The sequence below is a fragment of the Tiliqua scincoides genome, chromosome 7, assembly GCF_035046505.1.
Source record: "Tiliqua scincoides isolate rTilSci1 chromosome 7, rTilSci1.hap2, whole genome shotgun sequence".
Classification (NCBI taxonomy): domain Eukaryota; kingdom Metazoa; phylum Chordata; class Lepidosauria; order Squamata; family Scincidae; genus Tiliqua; species Tiliqua scincoides.
Window position 1 is genome coordinate 28,268,326 of NC_089827.1, and position 12,129 is coordinate 28,280,454.

The 12,129-nt window shown below is 43.1% G+C and overlaps 1 protein-coding gene across 1 annotated transcript in view; it reads left to right on the plus strand.

Annotated features, from left to right (window-relative positions):
* The first annotated feature begins 2,089 nt into the window (after window positions 1-2,089).
* The window catches only part of SLC2A13 (solute carrier family 2 member 13), a 111,938-nt gene continuing 101,898 nt past the window's right edge, over window positions 2,090-12,129 (plus strand). Inside the window, exon 1 of the mRNA XM_066634136.1 lies at window positions 2,090-2,657. Within this exon, the coding sequence (XP_066490233.1) occupies window positions 2,090-2,657 (568 nt within the window). The remainder of the gene's footprint in view (window positions 2,658-12,129) is intronic.

Below are 12,129 nucleotides of genomic sequence, written 5' to 3' on the forward strand. Positions count from 1 at the left end.
TGACCAAGACAACGCAAGCATCTCTGTTTCAGCAGTGTATACATGCTAGGGATTCCAGCTCATTCCAGGACTGTGTTGTTTGGAACTTTGTCCTGCCAGGTGATGCCCATACCACTGGTTGAGAAATGCTGCCTTAGATTATTTTTATTTTTAACCTGCTTTTCCATTAATATCAAATGCCCAAAGTGGCTAACAATCATAAAAATCAAGATTAGGAAACCAATCACACCGGACACAATCAAAATACAAATGGATAGCAGCAAAGAGTGGAGATCACAACCAAAACTTAAATACCAGCCACATTAAAGAGCTGTTGAAACAGAACTGTTTTCAGTAGATGACAGAATACCTGGTCAGATAGGGCCAAACTGATCTTAAGAAGTAGGGTTTGCTGTTGGTAAATCAGCCCTTGCCTTTCCCTGTGCTTTCAAGAGCAGCTTTTCATGGCATGGAGACAGGCATTTTCACCTGCTAATTTCTGCAAACATGAATGGAATAAATAAACTGCATTTAAAGGTACAGGAACCAGCTGACAATCCTCATTGTAAATCAAATCACTGTCACTTAAAACAAAGGCTTGTCCGGAAAAGCCACGGCTCCGTTCAATGGGCCTTCCTTTCTAAGGCTGAAATCCCTGAGATAGTGGAACTCATTGGAGAGTGTTGGATTGCAAAAGCCCGATTGAGGGCCCAATCCTATTCAACTTCCCTGTACTAATGCAGCTGTAATGCAGCTCCACGGTATGGGAACAAATGTTCCCATACCTTGAGGAGGCCTCTATGACTGTCCCCAAAATGCAGCATGCAGCACATGGCCTGTTGGCATAGCTGCATCGGTACTAGAAAGGTTGGATAGCACTGGGCCACAAGATGGCAGTCTTGCAGAATGTCTACTTGGGTTCAAGCCTATGCATGCTTACCTGGGAATAAACTCCATTCGCTGAATGCAGCGGGGCTATACTTCTGAGCAAACATGCTCAGGATTGTGCTGTTCATGGCTGGGGCTCAGGTGAGGCTGTTGCTGTCAAAAGTGTTGAGGCATGAGAGGGATTTTGGTCTGAGCTGTTTCTAACAGGCACAACCAAGAAGAGGGTGGCAAGCCTGTTCTGCCTGCCAAGACTGACGACACTGGGTGCAGGGTTTAGACACAAAACAGGGCCACTTTGGTCCACTGTCAGCTTCTGATCGCTATACATAATAATTTATGAAGCCAACCTTAGAGTTTTAACCAGATCCCTTCTGTAGGCAGGGAGGAGACCGAGGAGAGGATGCAGGTCTTGTCTTGTGTGCTTCCTGAGCCATCTGGTGGGCCACTGTGAGATCCAGGAAGCTGGACTGCATGGGCTCTGGACCTGCTCCAGCAGGGCTCTTCTTATGTTCTTATGATATGCCAGATGCAAGGGAAGGCACCAGGATGCAGGTCTCTTGTTATCCTGAGTGCTCCCTAAGGTATCTGGTGGGCCCCTGTGAGATACAGGAAGCTGGACTAGAGGGGCCTTTGGCCTGATCCAGAGTGGCCCTTATTTTCTTCCCCCTTCATGGCTGCAGAAGTGCAGTGGCAGATTCCAAGTGGCTCTTGTGAAGACGGTGCCTGTGGGACTCCTTGCCACTGCATGGGGGGGCTGCCTCAGAATGCCAGAGGGCACCGGGACGGGTCGCTTGCGGTCTTGTGTGCTCCTGAGGCACCAGGTGGGCCCCTGTGAGCTCCAGGAGGCTGGACAGGGCGGGCCCTGGCCTCATCCAGCTGGGCTCTCCTCGTGCAGGATCAGCAGCAGCTTCTCTCAGGGCCGCGCTCCGCGCCTGCTCTGTGGAGAGACCAGAAGGGGCGGGTTGGAAACGGGCCCGGCCGCCCCTTCTCCGCCCCCGGCCCCGCCTCCTGCCTGCCTGCCCGCTAGCTCTGCTGTGCTCGGCTCGGCTTCCCCGGACAGTCAGAGGCTGAGCTGGCGGCGGCGCTCCTGCCTTCCCTCAGCGCCCGCGCGGACTGTGGCGGCGCCGGACGGAGCGCGAGGGCGATGAGCAGCGGTTCCGAGGCGCCGCAGCCCGCCAGAGCCTGAGCCTCGGCGGTGCCGCCGCACGCCCCGAGGCCGCTCATGTCCCGCAAGGCCAATGTGGAGTACACCCTCCGGAGCCTGGGCAGCCTGATGGGGGAGAAGCGCCGGCGGCAGCAGCAGCAGCCGCAGGCGGCGCCCGCGGAGGGCCCGGCCGGCCTCGGGGAGCGCAGCCTCATCGCGGCCGCCGAGTCCTGCTCCAGCCTGGCCAGCCAGGCGTCGGGCGGCGGCGGCTGCGCGGAGCTGGAGCGCGCGGCGCGGCGGCAGTTCCAGCAGGACGAGGCGCCCGGCTTCGTGTACGTGGCGGCGGCGTTCTCGGCGCTGGGCGGCTTCCTCTTCGGCTACGACACGGGCGTGGTGTCCGGGGCGCTGCTGCTGCTCAAGCGCGAGCTGCGCCTCGACGCCTTCTGGCAGGAGCTGCTCGTCTCCAGCACGGTGGGCGCCGCCGCCCTCTCCGCGCTGCTCGGCGGGGCGCTCAACGGCTGGTGCGGCCGCCGCGCCTGCATCCTGCTCGCCAGCCTCATCTTCACCGCCGGCGCCGCGCTGCTGGCCGCCGCGCCCGACAAGGAGACCCTGCTGGGCGGGCGCATCGTGGTGGGGCTCGGCATAGGTGGGTCTGCTCGGAAGTCCCGCTAGAGTCGGTGGGAAGGCGTGGGGGTGGGGGTGGGGGTGGCAGTCTCGCTGCCCGAGCCCGCGGGTCTACTCAGAAGTAAGTCTCAGAGTCAGTGGGGCTCACTCCCAGGAAAGCGCGGGGAGAGTTGGTGTCTCACTTGTCCGCTTGCAGGGAAGCCTTCTGCCTCCTCAAACTTCTGGTGTCGGTCCCTGGGCTGTGCACTCCCTGCCTGCCTGCTCATCCCTCCTTTGCTTTCCGTTCTCCTTTTGCCCTTCCATCCTTTTGTAGGCAGTCACTCTTGAAGTGCCTGCATAGAGAGATTGTTATTGTTGCATACCAGGGACAGGCAGTAGGTGGGGAGGCAAGTGAGGCAGAGCCTCCCCACCTGAATCCTTTGAAAAGTGACTGGCCACTGGTGTCCTTCAAAAACCATCTCCGATGTGTGAGGCACCCACATGCAGAACAGAGAAGGCAGAGGAGCAGGTAGGCAGGCAGTGTGTGCATTGTGGGTGCTTGGGTGCCTCACACAGCAGTGGTGCTTTTCAAAGGACTCTTGTGGGGAGGCTCAGCCTCACCTGCTTCCCCACCCACTGAACTTCCCTGTTGCATATAGTAAACTTTGTTGACTCTTTAATGGTTGTGGTGCAGCTTTTCTCCTCACAACCCTCATAAACAGGTGAGATACAGATTGAGAGCCCAATCCTATGCATGTCTACTTAGAAGTAAATCCCATTTATAGTCAATGGGGCTTACACCTAGGAAAGTGTGGATAGGATTGCAGCCTTTGACACTACTACAGAGTCTTCTGCCTTTCTTGTTCTCCCACTGGTTTTAACATAATTGGTGAGATCACCTTCCTTTTTCACATCTTCCCCTAGACATGTTAACCTTTTGAAGTAGTGTGTGATCTGAAACCACAAATGCCCAGTTGGGACAGTTGTAGGAATTGTGATTTGAATTCTGAATGCACTTGTCCTTTAAAAAAAGTGCCCTGCTGAACTCCCTAGATTGACTCTCTTTGGAATTTAGAAACTGTATTTAAACATCATCTCTGTCATCTTGCTTGCCCTGCCATTTCTTTAGTACTGGTTCCTTTATTCTCCTTAGTTCGCCAGCTTTATTAATGCTGCAGCTTGAAAGTTGACAGCAGCAGTCTTGTATATCTCTTTGAAAGATGTGCTGGAAGGTTGAGCCTGACTCAAAGGTCCTGATTTATAATTCCAGTGGTACAACTAATGGCACCTTGGGGAAATGAGTTTGTCTCTGAAACAGTACTTTTACTTGTAGGGTAATGCATTGACTGACTGACTACTTGTAGGGTAATGCATAGTGTATCACTGGATTCAGTGATTTCACAGTTAAGTGTGCTGCATTTTGAGTAAAAACACATGGCCCTTTTACCTAAGTTTGTCCTAGCATAACTGAATGGTCATCACTTTTTCTGGTGGTGTCCTTGTTTTCAGTGCAGAGTGTTTGAAAGTTGAGCATTCATGTGCTGGTGTGAAACATTCTCTCATAGCTGTCTGTTGGCATAACATAATTTCTTCAAATTCCCAGAATCTCTTTATTACTTGACCTTGAAGGATAAACCCATAATGGACAAGAGGGTTACTTTTATAAAACAAAGTGTTAACAAACTTTAATGGTGTGAATTAGTTACAAGCAATAATTAGTTTTGCAGAACTGGTATTTAATTTTTTGTTTTTCATATTTATTCTGTCATCATCATTATCATTCTTTATATTTATTCTATCCTTGTCTTAAGGAACTGAAAGCAACCTATATGTTTTTTTCTCTCTCCTCATCCTTGTAACAGCTCTGTAAAATAGTTGGAGCAGGATGATAGTGCCTGACTAAAACTGGTTTTGAACGCAAGTCTCCTGATCCCAGTTGGACATTCTGTCTACTGTGTCGCATTAGCTCTTGCTTTTATGCCTCAATATGTAGAAAAACATTGAGAACTTATTTTGGAGAAACAAGCACTTTATTCCTTTACTCTAAGTAGTAGATAGGTATTCTGGCAAAAGGGAAGAGATTCCCCCTTAAAGAGTGCAGATGCATTTTCCATCTTGATCCTAAAGAGTTTTCTTGGAAATAAGGCTGACTTTGAGGTGTTAGGATTGTTATAGCAAATTGTTACCTTACCTCTTGCAATGAGGATTTTGTCTTGCATTCTGGCCTCTTTCCAGCCTTGCCCATCTCTTCGTGACTGTTCCTTCTGAGAGGAATCGTTCAAGAAGTTGTTCATGACTGTAGCACTTTCTGTCTTATTTCACTGCTTTACATTTTTCTTTACTAAGGTGTCCTGTGAATGGGGGTGGTGGTGGTCTTGGCTTCAAGTTACCTTTGTTTCAGCACTTAGCAATATGAATAAAAATTTAATCTTGTGCTGAGATGCTATTAATACAGGTAATCATTCTTGGCTACTTTAGCATTGGCTTCTGCATGATTTTGAACTGTTGACGGGTGTACAGTTCAGTACTTCATTTCTACTTGACTTGTGACCGTCTCAGTTATGGTATACAGTATAAATTAAAAAAAGTGTACCTTTGTTGGAGTTAAAATCTGCCAATCAGAGAAGCACAAATTTGGAACTCTTGTTCTGCGTTTCGTAACAGTTTACATCTATGGATCTGCCCCAATAGTTGTTCTGCCTTCAGAAACTCTGGATGAGTTTTCCAAGTAGTACAATATTTTCTGTAAATTGATAAAGGTTTGTGTCTGTCTTGCAACACTTTTAGTGCTGATTGGAAAAACAAGCAAGATGTGAAAATGCCAAATTGCTTTTTCCCCTCAGCTATTCATTGAACAGCTTCAGGTGCTCGTAATTTTAAATGTGTCCCACTGAGAACCTTACCTAATTCTGTTGGCCTATGATAAATCATGAATAATTAAATGTTGGAAATTCTTAATGTAGTATATGCACAGATAGATGTGTATTTAACTCCCGACTTGCTAAATGAAGAGAGAGCTGGTTTGGGGACCAAATCAATAGTTCTAGTATTCAGTAACATTGTTTCTGTCATGCTTGGTTAGATTAACAATGTTTTTGTTAAACTCCTGTTAATCATTAGAGATGTAAAATTTCCAGAAATTTTGAAGCTCTGAAAAAACCCTTTTTTTCCCCGGTTCTTTTCAGGGGGAAAACAGAAATTTTTGGAAAAATTGAAAAAAATGCTACATTAGCACTTTTTTTTTCTTTTCCAGATTGAAAGTCATTCTGTTACTTTAGGAACATCAAATATGACTGTGGACAATTTGACTTGGCATAAAATTATCACAACTAGCATATCAAAAATATAGTGTATCCTAACAATTATTACAAACAGAATTTACTTTTTTGATAATATTTATTTGTAAATATTACAAATATTTGTAATGGAGCAATAGTCTCCTGAACTGTTTACTAGTTTATGTGGAACAAACCAAAAAAACTCCACAAAACAATTTTTAAAAATCCAGAAGTAACAATTATTCATATTTCCATTGTATTAAATAAAAATAAAAAAACCCATTCTCATAAAAAGAATTGAAGAGGGGACTAAGAAGAAGAGCGTATAGTGTATAGAAGAGCGGGGGACTAAGTTTCAATGAATAGGCATGAAATTTAATCAGAATCATTTTCTGAGCTTTAATTATCAGTTTCAGTCTCTGCTTCTGCAGCTAATCCGTTGTATCTGACATTATCACAGTTATTATGGACTTCTAAAAACTGAAGGTTTGCCCGGATTGAAACAAGCTTCTTTACTCCTTCACATGTCAGTTTATTTCTTGATTTAGTGTGAGTGTTTCCAAACATAGACCAGATTCTTTCACATGCTGCAGAAGATGGAGGAATCTGAAGAAGGCAAGAAGCAAGAGGAGTCAGAGGCTGTGTTGTACAAAGACCTTGCCACCATGTTGCAGGAGAAATATGTTTGGCAGAATCCCAGATTGCATTCCTGATCCAAATCCCTGAAGATGTTGTATATTCTGCAACATTTGAAAGTACCTTCCCAACCTCAAGTCCTCAATGAGATGCTTGTTTTGTAATCCAGTCAAATGCAGTAACAGTGCTATCATCTATCATCACTTCTATTTCCACCTTTGAATCTTGGATCCAGTAGATTTGCAGCAGTGTGAATTGAATGGCAACAAAATTCTTCCCTTTTTTAAATAAAATCTTTCACTTTACTTTCTTCTGTAGTTGTAGGTGGAGAAAAACTGAGATTTTAAAAAACAGTCGTTTTTATCTTGGTTATTAAATAAGGAATTTCTGACAAAAGTGCACTATATGATTCAGATGCAGTGAATGCTGCAGCAGTTGGCTTTAGCATCTTCAGGGAATTTTGCAGCTGAACCCAGAAGACATTCTGATCAAGAACAGTGTTTCTTGCATTCCTGGGTACTTTAAGATCTTAAACTATTACTGTTTCTTGAAGAGCTTCTTTGTTTTTTAGTAAACTTTCAAAGGAGATCACCACTCCAGCCCACCGAGTTTGACTACAGAGCTTCAGAGTCACTATTTTATTCTTTGCATTTTTTTCTACTCGCTTCTTCTTGAAAACTGCAGCTACAATATGAGTACCTTTCCCATGTTTTATAATTTCTTTTGCTTGTCTATAGATCATTTGAAGGGTGTCCAGTTTCATCATATCATTAAAGAGCAAGCTGAGCTCATGAGATGCACATTCTATTGCAGTAATATGTGGATACTTCTCCATTATAATCTCCCATGCTGCTTTCATATTCCTGGGATTGTCAGTCAGCAAAGCAAATACTTTACCACTCCCAATTTTCTGTAGGACTTCACATATTTTACAGTTGATATACTCTGCAGTATGTCTGCTCTCTCCTGTTTCAATGCTTTTGTAAAAAAACTGGTTGAGGTGTTATAGCAAAATTTATAATTCCTTCTCTCATATTTGTCCATCTATCTGTAAGTAGTGCAAGACACAGTGCTTCATTAATTTTTCCTTGCGAAGATTCCATGACATGTTCATATTCCGTCTCCAAAAGAGGCTTGCTCAAAGAATGTCTACTGGGCAAATGGTATGATAGTAATTTCAAAGCTTCCTGCCAGTATGTATTTTCAGTTATTGAAAATGGTGTTCCAGAAGAATATATTGCTCTTGCAAGAGCTTGATCAATTTTTTCCTGATCTTCAGGTGTCATCTTGTCTACAATGAAGTTATTGAATAATTTTTGGATGCAGCTGTCTTCAGTATCTGTTTACTTGAAGATGCTGCTGAAGGGACAACGCTTTGTGTTGCTGCTGATGTTACAGATGGAGTAGAAAGAGGACCTCTTGAATGAGAACGTCAAGAAAAACTATGTGTATTTTTATCATTGTGGTCCTCTTCACTGAGATCCATGAAGGATTTTTCAATATGTACAGGACACTTGTTACATATAAGAATGTGTTTTGTCACCCTGTTAGCATTTGGAAATACATATTTCATCTGACAATATTTGCAAATCACATTTTTATTCTCAGAAGAACTTGTAATGTGAAAATGCCTCCATATGCTCGTTGTTGGTCTCCGCATTTTCCTGAGGGGAGTAGGAAAGAAAAATAAGTGAATGGCTAGTTTGCAAGAAGACACTAATCTATGGTTGTGGGTGGGGGAAGTAAAGAACCAGATTAGCAGTAATTAAATTATTATTGACACAAAGGTTAAAAGATAAACAAATGTAGCTAAATGATTCAGTTTTCTGGAATCAGATAAATGTAAACTCTTACCTTTTAAAGTTAAGTATTTACTTTCAGGTCCTTTTTGTTTCTCTGTATTTTCTCCCAGTGCTTTGAGGCCTTGTGAAGAGGACAGAACAGAACCAAACATACCAACCCACATGCAAAAACAAAACCGAAACCTTTTTCTTTTCTTGTGACAATGGCAGCACCTCCTAAAGGAAGAAATGCATCTTGTTCTTGCATTGGAGAGTTCAGTTTGTAACCTTGGACTTGCTTGTCCTCAGTGTACAGAAATTAAAATAATCTGATACCATACATATTTTGTAGAAATGAACAGGTTGGAGGAGCCACTGGGGACACCATACAGCACCCCAGTGAGTGTGCCATAATGCCCTAAGGCATTGTGGCACACACTTTGGGAACCCCTGACTTAACAGCACTGCATGAAGGTACAGATTGAATACTGGTTTGTCAACTATATCAGGAATGTAATAAGCATCTGGGTGGCTATTAATTTCATAATGTGTATAATATATATATAAGGTAATGAAGCCACGCGGTAAATTGTGGAAACCCATGTAAATTTTCTGCAGTGAAGCATATTCTATATTTAGGGTATGTGTATGGTTTGGTTTAAAGAAAATGTGTAGGGAAGGGAAAATGGATTAAAACCCTCTTCCACTGTATGACTGTGAAGTTCAGAACACTGATCCAAACTGGGATCTCTGACTGCTTTCAAGTAAAAATAAAAATGTTGGTGACATAGTCACAGATTTCCTGCTTAATGTGTACCTGCTTAGATAAAATTGCATAAATTAAAGTAAGTTCCCCCCCCCCCCCGGATTATTCATCCCAATGAAATCAGATTTGGATTATTGTTAGTGGAGCCTTGAGTTGTGGCATGATGAGTAAGGATATCTGTATATGGAGGGAACATTCTGTGAAAGGGGAGTCTGATGTCTGTTTACCATGTTGGTGCCAGATATTTGGAGGCCCATGATATGTGCATGCATACTCTCCAGCACACATCTCTTCCAGGAGTTTATGGGGAAATGAAATGGGGGGGAAAGCAATAGCAATAGCTATAGCTATCTGTCCACTGTCACTGCAACATCTAGATTTTATTCAGAGTCTCATCAAAAGGAAGAAGGATGGCTGTTGTGCCAACTTCCCATATCACCTGATGTGTTTATTGGGCCAAAGGGGAGAATGGAAAGTGGAGCCACTAGTCGTTCCTCTTTCAGTAGGGCTGAATTTTAAAATTTCAGATGCCTTGTGCCAGCACAGCACTGGGGATGCTTACTGGGTGATAGGGGAGGGTAAAGTAGTAGAATGAAGGAGAATTTGCCTCCTACTTTTCAGTTAAATTAGCAATGAATTTAATTTGTAGAAATACGTTGTTGTAGTAACTATTGCTTCGGTAGCTATATAGTAAAGCAGTATCTTTTTGGAAGTGCTAGCTTTCTAGTGAGTTTAAGGTGATCTGCATTTATCTCACACTCACACTCTCCCACCATCATTTCCATTCAGTAACAGTGACTCAGATTCAACCTTAAGGTATAGTTCATGAGCACAATATTGAAAGAAAATTATTGATGACAAAGAGTCTTTTGGTCTGTGTTATGGAGCCTTCTGGGTGCAGTAGCGTAGGCAGAGCAGAGAAGTAAAATAAAAGCTGGAGGCACTGACTGGAAGTTTAATATTGGATAAATCTCTTGCAGTACTATCTCTTGCAGAATAAATATTCTTCAGTACTAGAATACATCTAAAGTGACTGAAAGTGTGTAGTATTAAAGTTAGTTGCGCATACGTATCTACTACTGTACTGCTTTACTGTGCATATTTCTCTATCAAATTACTTTTGAAGGTTCCCCATTGTATAAAATTGGCTTGTCATTCATGAGCCACTGGGGCATCCTGACAGTAAATATGTCAAACTTTCATCTCTGAAGCAAGAGTTAGTGTGCTGTAACTTTTATATTAAACAATAGCTTTTATCCTAAAGTGAATCCTTTTATAACTTAGCATATAATATGTCAGACAGACTACAAGAAGACTAGGTGGAAATTCTATAAAATATGTGGGCAGTCTAACCAAAGTTAAACACTTCCAAATCTCAGGAATTTTGAAAGATGTTTAAACTTATCCTTAATTTTTCAATTGAATTGATGAATTGAAAAAGAGTTGATGGCTTGTACTTTAACATTTGATTATGGCCTTATGGTTGAGTCTAGAAAGAATTTGTTACTAGTTGAGGCTATTCTTGACAATTCTGGAATTCTTTCTATATTATCCTAAGTGTGTCTACTCAGAAGAAATCCTGTTGAATTCAATGAGACTTGCTCCCCGGTAGGTGTGTCTCACGCTGCAATCATGTGCACATTTATCTAGGAGTAAGTCTCATTGATCTCAATATGATTTAAGATTGCATTGTTAATATAGTACATTGCGCATGAAAATGTATAATGTGTGCTATTTAAAATAGCAACAGACTAGTAGACTACAAAATGGTCGCTATTGATGGAGTAGGAGGATTTTTAAAGTTGTGTTTTACATTACTAAGAAATAACTAATTTGAACCATTGATAAAATTCAAGTTTACTTTTTTGTCTCCGATCCATGGTACACCAGTATTTTGTCAGTTGCATAGACTTGTTGTTTCTGGGCTAAGTTTAAGACTTGTTTCTGTTTCGCTGTGTTCTTCATGAAATTATGCATTGATTGATATGACACAATGGTAGTATTCAAAAATACCAAGAACTTAAAAATTTTGTCCAATAGTGGTGTCACTCCCTGTGCTTGTCACCTGATGCGACCCACACCTCCCTGCACCTCTCTAGCAACATCAGTGATTATCATTAACAGTATCTGTATTTTCTTAAAGAACTGTGGTCTTTCTTTTAAGATTGTGAGGCAAAACACAAAGATTGTGAGGTACTTTACATGTTTAAAAATCTTGTGAAACCCTCAAAGAAAGGTCCAGGCAACAATCGCTTGGCTATCACTGCAGGTGACTTCTGCTGCCCAAGCAACACCTGTGGAGCCTCAACCTAGCACTGGCCTCTTCCATGCCTTTCTTGTTCTTGCCCTGGTTCTGCTGGGAGGGACAGAAGTATCTGCCCGTGCTTACTGCCAAAGGCCACTGCAGCTTCACGGTTGCACAACAGGCTCCTTCCCACCTTCTCAGTACTGCCAGTTTATAGCACTTTTTGATAGTGTGGTGTACAGTATCTGATATTCAACACCACCTCTGTTCCAAAAGTGCTGGATTATGGAAAATCTATGGTACTTGGATATCTAAAGGATCATTTCCTCCCATAAAAGGCTGCTTGCACACTGAGGTAATCAGCAAAGGCTCTCCTACTAGTCCAGGGGTTTCCAAAGTTTTTGGCAGGAGGGCCACATCATCTCTCTGACATTGTGTCGGGGGCCAGGGGAAAAAAGAATTAATTCACATTTAAAATTTGAATAAATTTACATAAGTTTACATAAATGAATATATCAAAGATGAACTTTTATGAATGAATGAAGGTCTTGCAATATCTCAAGGCCTATAAAAGGTCTTGCACAAAGCAAGGCTGGCCTTTCCTTTGCTGCCACTGCTGCATTACAGACATGAAACAGCAAGCAGTTGAGGGAACCCTCATTCCACAGCTCACTTGAGAGGTCAAACAGTTGCCCTCATGCTGAGAGCAGTTGCGTCGGGCCAGTGTGGGCTTCAACAAATCTCTGGAGGGCCAGAGGCTCATTGGAGACTTGGGGCTTTCTGAGGGCCGCATTGAGAGGCTTCGAGGG